This window comes from Pelobates fuscus, chromosome 3 (assembly GCF_036172605.1).
Source record: "Pelobates fuscus isolate aPelFus1 chromosome 3, aPelFus1.pri, whole genome shotgun sequence".
NCBI lineage: Eukaryota > Metazoa > Chordata > Amphibia > Anura > Pelobatidae > Pelobates > Pelobates fuscus.
Window position 1 is genome coordinate 299,081,217 of NC_086319.1, and position 18,049 is coordinate 299,099,265.

The 18,049-nt window shown below is 43.8% G+C and overlaps 1 protein-coding gene across 4 annotated transcripts in view; it reads right to left on the bottom strand.

Moving 5' to 3' along the window:
- The window catches only part of SLC24A1 (solute carrier family 24 member 1), a 139,625-nt gene that overhangs the window by 4,223 nt on the left and 117,353 nt on the right, over positions 1-18,049 (bottom strand). For all 4 annotated transcript variants that reach the window (XM_063448773.1, XM_063448772.1, XM_063448771.1 and 1 more), the window contains one exon: positions 2,041-2,298. In XM_063448773.1, the coding sequence (XP_063304843.1) occupies positions 2,041-2,298 (258 nt within the window). The remainder of the gene's footprint in view (positions 1-2,040; positions 2,299-18,049) is intronic.

Genomic DNA, 18,049 nt, shown 5'->3' on the forward strand with positions numbered 1-18,049 from the left:
GGAGGGGAGAATGAGTCACATGGAGGGGCTGGGGGGTGGAATAAGACATGGTTGGATGGGGGAGAGTTATATACTAACTCATCATGCCACTGCATCTTGATCACTGGGATGTTAAAATAGTATTGCTTTGGGGTCGGAGCCTAGCAACTGAACGAGATGGACTCAGAAAGTGGAAAACATTGACCCTAAACTTACCATGGGCAGAAAGACAAAGAAGCAGAAGCCAGATAAGCCCCGTTCGGGCATGAATATAGGGGAACTTTTCTGACAAGTGCAGAGAGTATGTGGGCTGAAGATGGCCGCTGACTTTGGAGATCTCACTGACTCCTCAGAGGATCTGTCCCTGAATGACAGCTACGTAGGGCTCCCACAATCACTGCTGCCACAGTTGGCCCCAAAGAGTTCAGCACCTGTAACGGTTGCAACCCTTGAGACAATGCTGGGGGACCTCAAAAACACCAAGCTGACGTGGCACTGTTCAGTACAGACCTCAAAGGAATGGTGAGCCGACTGGGCAAGGTGGAGGCCTCTACGGAGACCGCAACTCAATCCATAGCAGAGCTCCGGATCGAAATGGCCGCGCTTAAGAAACAACAAGACCTAATGGAGCAACGCTTCGCAATGCTAGACGACATGAGACGCAGCAGCAACCTCAAGGTACAAGGAGGAACTCCCTCACTTGCTGCGGAGGCTGATAGGGGCCTTAATAGTACCTAAACAGGCCAAAAGCGTGATACCAGATGGGGTCTTTCGCATACTTAAGCCCTGAAGGGCACCTGACATGGTGACTCGAGACCTGGTGGTGAAATTCCGCAATGGTGCAGACAAAGCGGCAGTACTAGCGGCACTCAAGGGGGTATCTTCCTACTCCTTCGAAAATATGGCCCTCACTTTTTTACGCTGACCTCTTAGGGGATACTCTTCAGTGGAGAAAAACGATGAGGCCCTTTACCACCATGCTTCGGGATCATGACATCCGCTACAGGTGGCGCCCGCCACGAAAACTGCAAATCCAACAAGGGGACACTGTCCACTCTGTGCAGAATATGCAAGAAGCAGCAGCACTACTGCAGACCATGGGCATCCCAGAAGACGCAGTGCCACGAGCTGGAATAAGGGACAACACCACCTCGACTAGCAGATGGGATCCCAGCTGGACACTCATGCAGCGATAAACACATGAAACTCCAGACTTTGTTTTTGTGTCCCACATCATCCCTAGTTAGGGAAATGTTCGCTCTACATATGGTTCGAAGTTCATTCTCTTCTTTTGCAATTTACACTTTTATTTTAGTTCCCAAGGCCTCAAAATGGCAAACCCCGCACAAGTTTTCCACCGGAACATGGCCGGACTCTCTCTAGTTAGCTGACTATCCCATAATAGTGGAGCACGGAGGCGTCCATATGCTCAGGCCACTACCTGCTACCCCAAGCCACTGCTATCCTCCCAGGCTGTAGAACAGTCGGCTAGCGGGTAAGCAATTCTCTTGCGTGTCTCACAATTATTGTAATAACAGTCTGGTAGCTAACTCTATGGTTGTACACACAGACCTTGGGTGGCGGGAACCACATAGTTGACCCTCAATCTGTTCTACATAAGCATCCTCATGCACATTTACAGCCCGTCCACCCCAGGGTCCCCCAATAGCTTGCCTACATCGAGATAGCTCCTTCACTTACATACCAAAAAAAAAAATTCATTGGTAATAATGTTTGTTAGACACTGTATGATTGCATATGTTGTCAACCTGAATGCTTTTTCATTTTATGTGTCACCTTCTGTTCTACTTGAATTCACCCTCTAACACCAGTGGGCTGTGTCGAAAATAAAGAATTAAAAAAAAAATAGTATTGCTTTTTAAAATAATTGTAATATATTTGTATATATTTAGTACCTCATCCACTCTGGATTGTGTTTTATATCACCCACTACCAAATTATATTAAACAATTTAATTATATTTATTTGCCTCTGTGTTGCTTCTAAAATAAACATTGGTGTATAATGTTGTGCATAATATATAATGTAGGCATTTCTTACTGGACTCCTGACATCAGGCACTGTTAGCCATAGAGGGAAAACAATAGGCAGAAGGAGCAGATACGTGATCTGTTTCCTTTTGGTGTCTGGCCATTCTAGAGATAAAGGTTCATCTATGTCTTCTTCTTCTTCTTCATCACTGTCATCATCATCATCATCACTGTCGCTGTCATCATCATCATCATCGCTGTCATCATCGCTGCCATCATCACTGCCGCCAGAGCTGTCTCCTCCATCTCCTTGGTCTCCTGTGCCTTTCTGTGTAAATATAATAAAAACATTTTAAATAATAATTTCCTAGAAGAAAGTTTAACATTTGCTCCTTCATGTAGTTATTTAAATAACCCATTCTTAACGCTGGGAATGAGTGAGTCTTGGAGGAAGATATTTGCAACAGGGAAGGTGTGGGTTCTGGGGCTTATTATTTCTATGCACATTTGGTGCGTAGGTGCATACGCGTGTATAATTTTTTTGGGGGGGTGGATCTTGGGTGAGTTCACACACTTTTTTTTCCCGAGGACTTGACACCTGATCACAAAAATAGAGAATATATTAAAAAAAGAAAAGTTGCATTATGTTTTTATCTATTGCAATATGCTTTTATCTATTGCAAGCACACTAGACCTGTAAACAAACAGGAGGAGAGAAAGGCTCAAACATGCATGAGACGCGCAGACAATTTCAGGGGATGGGGGTGCGTTGGCACACGTAACTGGCCGACGACACGTACCCCCCCCCCACCAGCACTACCACACTATCATGCTCTGCCTGTCTGCGCACCTAGCGGAATGGTGGCACCCAGGGGGTGGTATGGACAGAGCAGACAGGAGGGACATAACGCCTGAACTAACCAGACAAGCTCAGAACACAACATACATACGCTCGGGCCACAACAGCATAACATACTCATCAGGGCCAACTTGAGAGTTCATGACACTCCACCTACAAAGCCCACTCCTCAACAATACTACCACTGTACATAGTTACATTTTGCTTGCCAATGTAAAAGGAAAACTCTGACGGCAATACACACAAAGTGCACAGTATGTGAATGATGCCTGTACTAACCATCCTACTCTGCATTCTGTAATACATGACAAAAAATTGTACAGTTATTTCCATACCTATGTTTGCATTATTGTAACAATGCTTGACTGTCAGAACGAAAAATAAAGAATTAAAAAAAAAAAAGAAAGAAAAGTTGCATATACAGATAATCCCTTTAGCTGCCAGAGCTGTAACAAAGTTCCAGGCTGGCTAATGTCAATTCTGTGCAAAATTGTCATCTGACGTCAACACACACAGCATGCTATTGGAGCCAGACTGCCAATGGCAGCATGGACCTCAGTCTCTGTGCCGCCCATGTCCTCCTCTCACATCATCCTCCCTGCCCTCCCTTCTCCTGCCAAGTGACGTTAGGCATGGAGTATCGGACTGCAGGGCAAACAGAGCAGAGTTTTAGCATTTTTTTTTTAAGTGGGGCCGGTGGACCACTTTTGAAAGGGTTTTTCTAATCAAAACCATTGTTTTATGCGTGAAATAGTCCTCTAATAGAAGAAGCAGTTAATTTCCAAATTGGTATGTGTTTGCATTAATCTAAAGCTGACAAATGAGTCCAATTAGTGTCAGTCACTGACATTTTAAAGTTGAATATTGCTTTACATCTTTTTTTATTTAAAATTAATTTTAAGAACCCAAAAATCTCTCACTGTGGAAATAAAGAATATTTGTGTTTCAACATCATTATTATTGGTGCCTTCAGCTCATAAACTCTGTATGAAAGAGAAGAAGAAAAAGTTACTTTTTTTCATTTCCGTGGCTCTTCCTACTGAGATTTTTGCATAATCTAATTGCTAACTAAAATCTGAAGCTTTTATTACTAAAATGAATGTATCCAGCAAGCTTTGTAATTCCCTTTAACCTCCACATAATTGCATGCCCTTGCACGTATGGACGGCACTACTGATGAAGCTCCCAGGTGAGCATGAGATTGTACAACATTTCTGTGACTATGTAATCCTACTCACAGAGGTGCTGAGAATGTTTCATGCTTTCCTCCATTGAGGGAACAAGGAACTGCTTTAAAGCTATCAGGAACCAAGTCATGAAATGCACATGGTTATTACAGCGCTGGTCCTTAAGGTATTTACAAAAAAAAAAATATATATATATATATATATTTTTTTTTTTTACTAATTCTTTTTTTTTTTAGTTAGTTTATGTTTTATTGAAGTATGCAAGATAATTATAAGGCATAGTCCATTGAATGAGATCAATAAAAGAAAAACCCTTCAAATATGCACTGAATGAATGGAAATGGCATATGGCTGATAGAAGCACTATATTGGGTTTAATGAGAGGATGTGAAAATGACCTAAAATCAGACCATAATAATGATAAAGGTATGGCCAGCAATCCCGGATGGTGCAGGAATGCTGATGGAACCTCCAAGGCAGATTAAGTGAGGACATTGTTTCTATGGGGGGACTATCAGTGAATGCTCTGCTCCCTAACTGTAACACACAGAGTGGTCATGCAGTATCTTAGTAACCGGTGCCGACAGACATCTTTCAGCCAGCACAGAGAATAACAAATCACAAAAAAAAAAAATGGAACTGAGCATAGCATAGCTCTGGAGCAGGACATAATCGTGGCATGGACCGCAATATCTCTAGTGATTGTGATCATGTATCTTTGAGCTTCCACAGAGGTTGTAGCAGCTTTTTAAATATGTAATACAGAGGTAATCAGTGCGCTCCAGCTCTCTTTAAACTGGAAGGAGTTTATCAGCCTGTGCATAAATAATACGAGGGCTTCTAGGCCTACTGACTCAGGCACCCCTCTTAGGATATTTCATCATTTGTTGGGCCTCTACCAAAGCCACTGTATGGATGAAATGTTATACTTGCTGTGTGAAAGTCTCCACTTGACTACATGAAAGATTAATTATTTCTTGGTGTGTTCATGTGCTAAGTACAGACCATTGTTTAAAATCTCTAAGGAACCTTTATCACATAGACATGCCAGAATCTGATTGTTACATCGAAAGAAGGAACACTTTTCAAACCTAGAAATGTTAGACCTACAATCCATTCATCCATTGAGACAGTTACTTTGAAGGACGGTTAACAAAATCTATCCAGGATACAATTTAATGCAACAATAATTTTAGATCATGACTATTAGAGACCAAGCCATTTTATGATTAACGGCTCATTTCAAATTAATATATTTTATATTTTCATTAGACAATCAATCACAACTGTGTTAGGGGATGTGATTCAGCCGATTTTGCTATTGTATAAATTAAATAACGGCAGGGGGCCTGACCGTCGTGCTGGAAAGACTCACAGTACATTGGCTTCTCACCATTTCACCTCTCAAAAAGCAATTAAACTCTGAATTTTGGCACCAGTTGAAACTAATCTGAGAGGGGAAACTCTTGTGCACCTTTATCTGTGAAAGCCAACTTCAAACCTGTCTACAGAGAATGCTGTCTGATGGATGAGCCTTGAGGCCTGGTGTGGGGATGTTGAAGGGAGAAGCGGCTGATCTCCCACTTCATGGCTTGCCGGGGTCTGTAGCAAACAGGACCCTGTACTCCCCCCTCCCCCCCCCCCCCCATGGGCCGGTGGGGGTCATCCCAGCCTCTGCTGGTGACCCATCTCACAGACTGCGCTTCACAGAATGGCTGCCCCACGTGCTCCTGATACGCAAGGCCTAGTGCTGCATGAAGCTGACACATGGGTCCTACAATCTGGAACCCTGGCATACCTGGACGCTGTCCTGGAGCGACTCTGTCCGAAACAGGGGTTACACAAGGCGTTAGCTAATACAAACACCCTGCCCACAATAAACAGTCCGTAGCATGCTCTGAGCGGACTCACACCTACAGCTTCTGCTACTTCCATCGCATACCCACCTCCACTAAAGGCAATTCAGGTCCTAGCTCCAACAAGCGACCCACATCCGCAGGCGTCCATGAGACGGGTCCGCCGGCACCATCGTACGAGACGCGTTAAGACACCATACAACCATTCACCTGTGATGGACTCAGTCGCAGCAAATCTCAGAATCTTTGGAAATAAGGAGACTGCTGTTAATCAGAACTGGGGCTGGAGGGATGGCTCTGCCAGTTGCTGCGTTGTGGCTCCCATAAGTGGACTCTCCATGTATTACAGCATGCTAGCCAGTCAGGGTGTTGGTTGACTGTCTACCTGAAAATTATGGTCTTCTGCTGAGCTGTGGATCCATAGTCATTCCACACCTGCAGGTCTCTGGTTCCAGCAGAATAATAATAATGCAGTGTCTCTTGTTATAGTCGCTTATTTTTGACGATTAATCCCACAATATGCATGTCTATGATACCTACTTGTACCTATGTTATTAGGTACCTATGTTATTATTTGATCCCAGACATGCCTGTTTTCCTCATGTTATATATACAAAAAAAGGTGTTGTAAACCTTGACACACCCTGTTTCCTTAAACGTGATAACCGTGATAACCTTGGTTTTCTAGAACTGACTTTAATTAAGTGATGTTCTTCACAAGCACCACAAAAATAAAGAATGTAAAAAAATAAATCTATTAAAAAACAGGATGGGAGATAGCATTTGTACTTGTATAAGATACTAAATGATGGTTAATGCCACATACATAATTTGCGTCCATATAAAATATATGTTTAAAGCGGTCCTGTCACCTTTTGGGGTCATATTTTGCAAAGACACCCTAAGGTGAGAAACCTACTTGGGGTACAAAGGTGAGTGCTGTACTCTCTCGCATGCGTGAAAGTGCAATGGAGGATCCTGCAAGATTGTGGGGGTGTCCATAGACTAAGTCTCATGATCTGCATGCATAAGCCACATTCCCACAGCTCTTGCTCCACCTTTTGTCAAGTTATGTCAACCTCTGGCTTTATTATAAGATAAAGTTATTTCATGGTATATTTTTTTTTTTTTTTTAGTCAATCTTTCTTTTATTGAGGCAGGAATTAAATAGGGTACAGAATAAAGAGTAGGGGATATACAGCGTTTGTACAGGATGGGGTCGCTTTAACACAATAGTACATCTCCTACGAATAACAGCCTCATTTTATATTTTATATTAAACAAGCTTAGCAGTCGATTAATAGCACGCATAAAGTAACAGTTATAAAGGTATTTTACACTAAGCAATTGAATCATCAGGAGTTAAATGAATTAAATAAGTGTAAAACAAATGAAAAACCCATCTGCGCTTGTTGTTGCTAGACTGGTCATGGAAGATAGATAAATCTAAACACGTAGGTACACTCCAGTTGGCTCGTTGCTGTAATCGCTTTAGTAGTTGAAATGTTAGTTAAGGCATCGATTTAAACTCGCTAAGCTAGAATAGACAGATATCTAGTGATACATAGGTAAATAGCAAGCTAGCAATTTAAGGGAACACATGAGTTAAAGAACGCGGAATGTGCTAGGCCAATGCATCAAGCTAAGTAGGATTAAATGGGAGCAGGTAGTCTAAACACACGCCTAATGAGTGTAGGCATAACAATAATTTGTTATCGACAGCAGTCAAACGTGTAGCCTTGCTTTGGGCGAAGGTTAAGAAACAGGTAATTGTCACCAGGAGCAAGGAAAATAAAACTACCGAAAAATTGTGGAATCGGACTGAAAACCCTCTGTCACCAACAGTCTCTAGTGGAGTCTGAAAGAGCAATGTGGTTAGTTACTCATCGCTAGTGGCAAGTGTCCCGTTTAACCCACGCCAGCCTGTGGAATTTCACCAGCCCGTTGAGGCACCCTTGTGTTATTCCTTTGCGTTGGGTTGTTAGTTGGAGGTAGCCGTCTTGATGCCTCTGATCCCGGTTGTTGAGGCTGGCTGTGATGTTTAGCTGTCCCCCTTGTTGCAGCCCTCTGCTCAGTCCCAGCTCTGGGTCGTCTCACGGAAACCTGCCGATCTGATGAGCTTTGCTTGGGTACGTTGCTGGGGTCGTGGGGTGGTCTGTTATTGTCCTTACTGCGTTTGTGGATGCGGGTGTTAGTATCTGGGTCCGCGTGGCCAGTTTCCCGCTTTCTCTTGTATCGGAGCTGGACCGCCGCTCTGAGGGTCTGTAGTGGGGCTCCATAGTGGCGACGGCGGGTCTCCGGGCGGATCCACGAGGCTACCGCTCGAGCCGCTTGAGGATAGGGCATTCCCCTGAGGTGCAGCATCTCACAGAAGGCAGAGTAGAGCCTGTCCAAGGCCGCCAGGGGGAGGGGGTACCTGAGCTCTTCCTCAGTCTTATTTTTCGGTGGACGTCGGGCAGCCATCTTTGCCACTGCTGGCTTGCTTTCTGTCAGCTAGGTAGGTTGTCTCACTAGCTTTTGGTTCTGGTCTGCCGGTCTAGTGGGGACCGGGACGTCCCCCCCGGTCCAGAGGGGGGGGGGTAGGAGGTCTGTAGTGCTTTCTGGGGCGTCCGGTGTCGAGGAGAGCGGCCGCCTCTCCCCGGCTCCAACTCCCGCAGGCCTCAGGTAGCGTTGCGGTCTGGGAGCCCCGATTCGTTCGAGAAGGGTATCCCCCGGTTCTCCGGTGCACCCCCGTCGTGGGTGTCGCACTCTGGAGGGGTTCTGGGCGATACAATCGCTGAAATCACCTCGTTTATTGCTCGCCCGGCGGGAGCTCTTTCCCCACGCTTCCAGTCAGTTCGGCGGTCAGACTCCGCCCCCCATTTCATGGTATATTTTGACTGCATTGGAATTCCAATAAAATTTTAACACAGTAAATATGAGCATCTCAGATTCTATCATCGCGAATCATATTTTTGTGAGGAAACACAGACACTTTCAGCACCACTGAAATAGTTAGTTGCTGGGGAATCTTCTAAAGGAAAGGAACTGTACAAATCTAATAATAGACTTTGCTGATTTGTGTAATCTGACTCATCTGCTGCTGAGGCAAGATAGTCATTATCATATGAAGGCTAAAATCTCCATCAGAACAAAATATAATGTTCCTTTACTATGGTTAAGACATCATCTTAAAGGTAAACAAAATGCAAAGGGAATTATTACACTTAATACATATAATTATTTTTCTTTTTTTTTTTTTGACAATCTATAGTAATTTTTTTTAAAACATTTTTCAAATACCAGTAAAAGAAAATGACAAATCTAAGAAAATAAAATTCCCAATATAATAGGACAGTAAACACATCTGGAAAACCCAAGCTATATGGAAAACATTGTCAAATGAACACAGCCTATGCCTACATACTTTGCCTAGCAACACAGAATAGAAAACATATGTAAATCTGTCTCAACCAATCATGAGATTGAGGGTAGTCACTTCAGACATTCTAATAGCATAAAACATCAAGAGAGAAGAAAAATAAATGGGGAAGGCAAGCAGGCTCAGAGTTACAGGTACTCTCTCTAGAAACCGACAGCTCCATTATATGTGTATCAGTGATTCGACCCATTGACAGCGCCACCCGCACACTTCCGTGACATTTTAGGCGATCTATGAATCATCTCTGGGATTTGGTACCATCTGGAGATGAGCTTCAACTTTGTTACCTGGATTTTAGAGTCTAAGGATGACTGATGGGCCAGGACAAACATTGTCTTCTGCTTCTCAGGGAAAGATCTACCCAGGTCCACCTCCCACTTAGCCTGAACCACAAGGGGGTAGTCTGCACTGAGCAGGGCCTATCTGGCCCACCTAGATACCAGGAAATTTCACGAACAAACATGTAGTTGTAACCGACAAGTTGGACACACAGGAACAGAGGGGTTGAGGGCCCTGCTCAATGAGCTTACATGCTAGAGGGAGTGGGGTAAAGTGACACAAAAGGTAAGGATAGTATTAGACTAATGACAGTTGCAAGAGAGGAATCAGTCAGGAGCTATTAACAGTTTAATTGATACGCTTTTATGAAGAAGTGCATTTTTTTATGATTTTTTGAAGGAGTGGAGACTTGGTGAGCATCTAACGGGAAGTGAGTTCCACAGGAATTGTGCAGCCCTCGAGAAGTCTTGAAGGCGAGCATCACAGGTGGGAGTACGGACAGAAGATTGACATAAGTCTTCAGAAGAGTGTAAAGGCCTAGATGAGACATACTTGTGTATTAGGGAGTATAGATAGGTGGGAGCAGTATTATGTAGAGATTTGCAAGCAAGAACCAGAATTTTAAATTGAGCCCTATATCTTACAGGAAGCCAATGCAGGGACTGAAAGCAAGATGAGCCTCGCCGCCGCATTCATTATGGACTGTAACGGCGCAAGTTGGGAGCACGTAAGACCACTGAGAAGCGGATAACAATAGTCAAGGCAAGAAGGGACAGTGAAATGGACCAGCACCTTAGTCGCATCTGGAGTTAAGTAGGGTCGGATGCGCACAATGTTTTTGAGATGGAAGCGACAGCATTGGGCGATAGACTGAACAGGAGATGTGAAGGAGAGGTCGGAATCAAAGAGAACACCTATGCAGTGAGCCTGCGTGGTGGAGCCGATGGTAGCACCATTGACTTGGAGGGAGACAGACACAGGAGTAGCAACACTTGAGGGAGGAAAGACCAGAATTTCAGTTTTGGTCAAGTTGAGTTTAAGGAAGTGGGCAGCCATCCAGTTAGAAATTGCAGAGAGGCAGTCAGAGACAATAGTCAAGAGGGACGGGTAGAGATCAGGAGACGACAGGTAGATTTGCGTGTCATCCGCATATAAATGATATTGGAAGCCAAAGGAGCTAATGAGTTTACCAAGGGAGGCAGTATAGATGGAGAACAGTAGGGGACCAAGGACTGAACCTTGGGGGACACCAGCAGAGTGGAGTTGGGGAGAAGAAGCAGAGCCAGAGAAAGAAACACTGAAAGTGATAGAATGTTCTGATTAAAGTCCCTCTTTTAATATAAATAATCTTCAATTCATTATCATTGAACAAGTCACTTTAGATCACAGAGGTGGGGATCTAATAATCCAACTGAGAAGAAGGGAAGGTTTCTGGATCCACAGGCTACAAACCATGCAGCCTAAAGGTCTTAATGTGGATTTCGATTTGGTGTGTTTTTTATAATATTTTTAGAATTTGTATATAATGAAGTCTTTCTAATTATTATTTTTTACTTTATTTTTACTTACTTTTGTATTTTTTTTCTTTAATATATTTCTTTTTAGTCCAGGCATGGTTTGTCTAGTATTTAAACTTCAATTTTTTTTTTAGCTATTTTTATATAACATACCACCTTCTTTTCAGTTACTTACTATTTTCATTTAAATGTTTTTTTGTATGTCTGCATTTTTAGATATAACTTTATCTTATATCCTTTTGCTAATCCTTCGTTTTTTTCTGTATATCGTTTTCCCCTTTTTTTTGCTATTTATCATGGACATTGATGGACTTATGTATCTGTAATGAGGGTGGAACACAATTGCAAACGTGGAACGCACGTCGGCAAATGAATACGACGTCATCAAACCACGGACGGAATTCAGGATGAAAACTAGGCTTTACACAACGAGTTTCAGCTGTTATATCTCCATGCGGATAGGCTGATGGCAACCCGCGAGAGCATCCTGATGGATTTAAAAAACGCACCACCGACCTTTAAGGATCATATCACCACAAGGAGATGAGCTTGTGCCTTATTGACCCAGAGGAAGTTAATGCTACATGAACGAAACATAGGGCTTTTTTATAAAGTTATTAGAGTTTCTCTTTTTTTTTTTTTTTTTTTATACTTCAAATTGACACTTTGTTCCTGTGCTTAAAGAAGAATTGCAGTCCTTCTCCATTACACCATTGGAGGCTCCTGTCTTCCTGCACCAAGTGACTGTTTTTTGATGTGCCTACTTGTAATTTTTATCCTATAAGTGCAATGTGTATTAAAAGGTTTACTTTGTTTTAGAAACTCTGCACTATTATTTTTTTTACTTCTCTCCTATATGTCCGATCTTTGATACGAAGATGCTCGGCTATATATTGATATGCCTACAATCAATCTGGGTTTGTGAGTGAATTTCTATAGAATATAACTTTTCACTGCATTTATTTGCAATATTACCCTATGTTGTTTCTATTATATTTCTGTATTGTAGATACAAGTTGTTTGGTGTGTGTATATTCTATTGTTGAAGACCTGGAAGAATCTTATTTCTACATACAGTTAGTATATTGGGGTGAATTCATTTTTTTTTTTACAATTTTTATCCCTACTGAATAGAAGGAATAGAAACTCTACTACCCGTGGTCTCTGACTGAATGTCCCCCCGCTTTCTGAAACTAAATCTCTCTAAAACTGAGCTCCTTGTCTTTCCTCCTCCTAATACTGATCTCCTATTTCACTCTGCCTTCAAGTTAGGGGTATCCACATCAGTCCATCCTTGCAAGCGCACTGTCTTGGTGTCATAATTGATTCTGGCCTCACCTTAAAGCCTCACATCCAGCATGTTACCAAATCCTAAAAACATAGTCCGCATCCGCCCATTTCTTACGCAAGATGCGACTAAGGAGCTTGTCCATGCTCTAGTAATTTCCTGCATAGATTATTGTAACCCTCTCCTAATTGGTCTTCCCAAAAACGTATTGCACTGCTACAGTCTGTATTGAATGCTGTCACCTGACTAATTTTCCTCTCTAGTCGGTCCTATCACACCTCACCCCTCTGTCGGTCATGACATTGGCTTCCTGTATCCTATAGGAGTCAATTCAAAGTACTAACCCATACCTATAAAGCATTGACCAATTCTAGCCCCTCTTATATCTCCTCACAGATCCATAGGTATGCCTCTTCTCGGTCTCTCTGCACTGCCCGCAACCTTCTTCTGTCTGCTGCTTGCACCCGTACGACCAACTCACGCTTGCAGGACTTCTCGCGGGCGGCTCCCTTCCTATGAAATAGCCTGCCTACAGTCATCAGACTCTTCCCTATTCTTCAATCATTTCAGAAGTGCCTTAAAACCCATCTCTTTAGGAAAGCTTATGGCCTCCCAGAGTAACCTCTACCTCACATACCTGTCTCTTACGCTCTCCTAAAGGGCAGCATTCTACTCTCTCCTCCAGCTCTGCTTTACTCCCACCTTATTTGATTGCTATTTCCTGTCCTAATGGGTTCTATACCCCACCTCCTATAGACTGTAAGATTGTTTGAGCAGGGTCCTCTTCAACCTATCGTATATGTAAGTTTTCTTGTAACTGTCCTATTTATAGTAAAATCCCCCCACTTATAATATTGTAAAGCACTACGGAATCTGTTGGCGCTATATAAATGACAATAATAATAATAATAATGCTACAAGAAGGTACAGGAGGGGAGGGGGGAGACATATAGAGAGGCGGGGGGAGGAATGAGACACATGTGAGCAGAGCTACCAAAAGACAGAGGCTACAGATTAACGGAAGAAGGCAGCCAGGGACACACATGGTGATTATTGCTACCACATGTCTGTATGGCTGTCTTTTTATTTTATTATGATTTGTCCCTAATCCAACCCTTAATCAAACCCTTAATCCAACTCAAATTCCAATCTATAATCCTACCCATCAACCAACCCTAATCCTACCTATAATCCTACCCATAATCTAACCCATAATTCTACTCATAATCCTAACTATAATCCCAGTCCTAGCTCACTCTCTAATCCCAGTCCCAATGTAATCCCCTAATCCTACCATTCAAGGGATCCCCTCTGCTGCTGCCAGTACTGGCAGCAGCAGAGGGATTTCCTTGCTCACCCAGTACAGAAGGCTCCCAGCATGAGAGGGAGAGCTCACTGTGCTCACTCACTCAATTCTTCAGCTCCGCACACAGAGATCGTGCTGGGCAGCTGGCAGAACCAGCAAGCAGGGAGACCTTCCCAGCATCTTTTTAAACCCTGTGGGTCTCCCTGACACTTGTGGGACTCTGTGCCAGACTCTGTGCTAGGCCCTGCTGGTACTTTTACTACATGACGATTTATGTTGTCACTGGGCATTAAAGCCCTTCATTGCGTGACAGCATAGATCGTCATGCTGACATTAAGTGGTTAATGGTAGAGCTTTTGTGCCACTATTATCTGCATTTTATTGCAAGTTAACCTTCTCAGGCTCTGTGTGTTAAAGGAACACTATAGTCACCTAAATTACTTTAGCTAAATAAAGCAGTTTTAGTGTATAGATCATTCCCATGCAATTTCACTGCTCAATTCACAGTCATTTAGGAGTTAAATCACTTTGTTTCTGTTTATGCAGCCCTAGCCACACCTCCCCTGGCTATGATTGACAGAGCCTGCATGAGAAAAAAACTGGTTTCACTTTCAAACAGATGTAGTTTACCTTATATAATTGTATCTCAATCTCTAAATTGAACTTTAATCACATACAGGAGGCTCTTGCAGTGTCTAGCAAGCTATTAACATAGCAGGGGATAAGAAAATCTTAATTAAACATAACTTGCAATAAAGAAAGCCTAAATAGGGCTCTCTTTACAGGAAGTGTTTATGGAAGGCTGTGCAAGTCACATGCAGGGAGGTGTGACTAGGGTTCATAAAGTTCAAAGTGATTTAACTCCTAAATGGCAGAGGATTGAGCAGTGAGGCTGCAGGGGCATGTTCTATACACCAAAACTGCTTCATTAAGCTAAAGTTGTTCAGGTGACTATAGTGTCCCTTTAATATTTTTTTTTTTTTGTCAATCTTTCTTTTATTAAGGCATGTGAGGTGGGTTACAGAATGGAGAAAGGGGAAACGTACGAGTGGTATGCAATAAAGGGTTAATACAGCAATAACATTGAATTACATTTCCGATATAGTAATGCCTCATTTTTGATTTTTTGTTGTTTAACGAAAACATATTATAAACAGGCTTATATTCCCCCACATGTCAACGATTTAAAGAGTTGGGTGAGAAGATGAGGGGGACAAGTGTGCATGCATGTTTGCAAAGGTAAACTTAATGTGCAGGTTACAGACAGGTTTAAGCTCCTCACACGTTATCATAACATGTGAGCTTAGTGTGCACATTATAAACAGGCTTAATCTTACTAACATGTCACGAGGGTTACGAACTGTAAATAAGTCTTACTCGCCTGACCAGTCACAGTGTGCTATAGCAAACAATAATACATAACAAATAATAGGGTGAGACGTACAATCTATCACATGCAACACTCTCGCATGGCGGAGACACGCCAAGTGGGCTATAGGCTGGGCCAAGAGATATTGTGTGCACTGCGGTAGGATTAGGGCGTAAGATAGCAGAATTGCGAGACCAACATGGGCAATATAGAAATGAAGACTAAAGAAAAGATAAGAAACAAATAGTAAAACGAACATGGGAGGTAGACAGCATGAAATCATGGTCATATAACTGGCTGGTACCCTGGATACACTGGGTCTGGAGAGAGTCCGTGTGTGGCGTTTAGCCTATGCCACTTAGAGTCCAAGTATAATGAGGGCGCCTGAGAGCAGTCTCGGTTTCCCTCATCTGCTCACTCCGTGCGCGTTTCTGCGGCATGTGTGTCTCTGCTCCCCGGGTTGCAGCGCTCCCCCTGGGCTTCCTGGGTGTCCGTCGCCCAGGCGCCATGTTTCTTCGGCCCGAGGCCTTAGCAGGGGCTCGTGCCACATGTCCATTGACCCCATCAACAGGGTCGTGGGCCCAAAGGTCCCCTTGGGTGTATGGGTGGCGTGGAAGGATTTCCTCCGGATGAACCCCCAGCTCGGAAGAAGTGTGCATGGGCCTGTCGATGGCATGGTCTCCCCATGTGGTGCGGTGCGTTGAACGGGTAGCCCGGGATTTGCACAGGAGTGTGCCCTGGAAAGCCTCTTTCTCTGCTCCTAGTCGGCATTTGGGTTTAGACACGGCCCGTGTAGGTAGCTTCAGCCGCCTCCCATGCCTGCTTGCGATGCATTGTCTTCTCAGCTTTATCAGTGGGAGCTTTGGGCGGTAAGTAGAGTTCGCCGGGCGAGTTTTATGTTTTGCCCCTATTGGTGGCGGTTGTTGTCGCTTCAGCCCATGGACTCCACGTGTCCGTTGGCTGTGGCTCACCTTGGGCAACGCCTGAGCTCGCGGTAGTGCCGGCTCTGTGTGGGTGAGTGTCAGCTGCAGTACAGGGGTGTGAGTGCCTGCCCGTTGCTCCCTGGACGCCAGCTTCGCCCAGAACTTGTCAAACAGTTCGTCCAGTTTGGCCTCCAGCTCCGCATTCTGTGAGGGCCAGGTACACGTGGCGGCAGCCATGTTGTCACGGTTCATGTTACTCCGCAGCTCGCCATGCGTCTCAGCGGTTGTGGGTAGGTTGTTGCTTTGCATTGGACCGGGATAACCCCCGCCGGTCCTGGGGGGGGAGCAGGGCATCTGTTGGGCCGTACCTCCAGTGTCTGGGCGAGGAGAGCGGCCGCCTCTCCCCGGTCCCATCCCCCGCAGGCCGCGGCTGTCCATTCTGGGTGTCTGATCCGTCGGGCACTCAATTAGGGTTTCCAAGTTTGTTGCCGGGTCACCCCTGTTATAGGTAGCCGATCTCGGGTGCTTTAGGCTTCGATTCTGTGGGTTTTTAGCCCGAAATTGGCAAACACAGCGGGAGCCCAGCTTTTCTGCGACTTCTCAGTTTGCTGGCTTGGCCCCGCCCCCGTGTCCCTTTAATATTGTGTGCACTTTTGCCCTGCTACAACTACTGAGCATTAAGTCTTTGTAACTGCAGTGGTAAAATATGCAGTAGCTAGATTATGACAATTAAAGGATGCATCTCTAGCAAAAGTAGGAAAATACGATCTTTTGTTTGCTACTAATGTAAAGGTTGCTGTAATGAAGAAGTAGAATGGAGCCTTTGATCCCTGTCAGGGATTCAGCTAGCAAACACTGTCTGTGTACATGATTACATATTCTGCACAATATATATATATATATATTCTCTTGATTTTGGCTTTGACCACAATCCCACATTTCTTTACTTGTGCTAATGGTTTTTAAACTCAGCCAGTATTGAAGGACCACTATAGTGCCAGGAAAACATAATCGTTTTCCTGGCACTATAGTGCCCTGCGGGTGCCCCCACCCACAGGGTCCCACTCCCGTGGCGCTGAAAGGTCGAGGAAGGGGTTAATCCCTTACCCTTTTTCCAGGCCCGGCGCTGGGACCCTCCTCTCTCTTCTTCCGTCATCGGCTGAATGCGCATGCGCGACAAGAGCCTCATGCTTTCCTATGGACGCTGGCGTCTTCTCACTATGAAAATCACAGTGAGAAGCGTGGAAGCGCCTCTAGCGGCTGTCAATGAGACAGCCACTAGAGGCTGGATTAACCCATAGGTAAACATAGCAGTTTCTCTGAAACTGCTATGTTTAGAGCAAAAAGGGTTAAACCTAGCTTGACCAGGCACCCAGACCACTTCATTAAGCTGAAGTGGTCTGGGTGCCTATAGTGGTCCTTTAAGTAGTTGTTTTCAACATGTTCACAATCCAAAAACTGTATTAACCATTTCCTGCCCTTAAGGCTGCCAAAAGGTAAATATCATAATCAACTTCTAACCTGATATTACATGTAGTTGTTGTTGTTGTTACTCACACGCTGTCAAGATCAATATGCTGAGATGTTCTGTTATATATTCCACTGAGTTATAGTGGTGTACCATCACTTTATTTGCTTCAATTGCTTTAAACCTGAGCATTTGTGTGAATATTTGTCATCAAGTATGACAAGGTGTATAGTTGTGCTAAAAAGTTTGCATACCCTGGAAGAAATTGGGAAATTCTGGCATTGATTTTGAAAATATGACTGATCATGCAAAAAAAAGTATTTTATTGACGGATAGTGATCATATGAAGCCATTTATAATCACATAGTTGTTTGCCTCCTTTTTACATTATAATGATAACAGAAATCACCCAAACGACCCCGATCAAAAATGTGTATACCCTTGAATGTTTGGCCTTGTTACAGCCACACAAGGTGACACACAGGTTAAAATGGCAATTAAAGGTTAATTTCCCACACCTGTGGCTTTTTAAAATGCAATTAGTGTCTATGTATAAATAGTCAATGAGTTTGTCAGCTCTCACGTGGATGCACTGAGCAGGCTAGA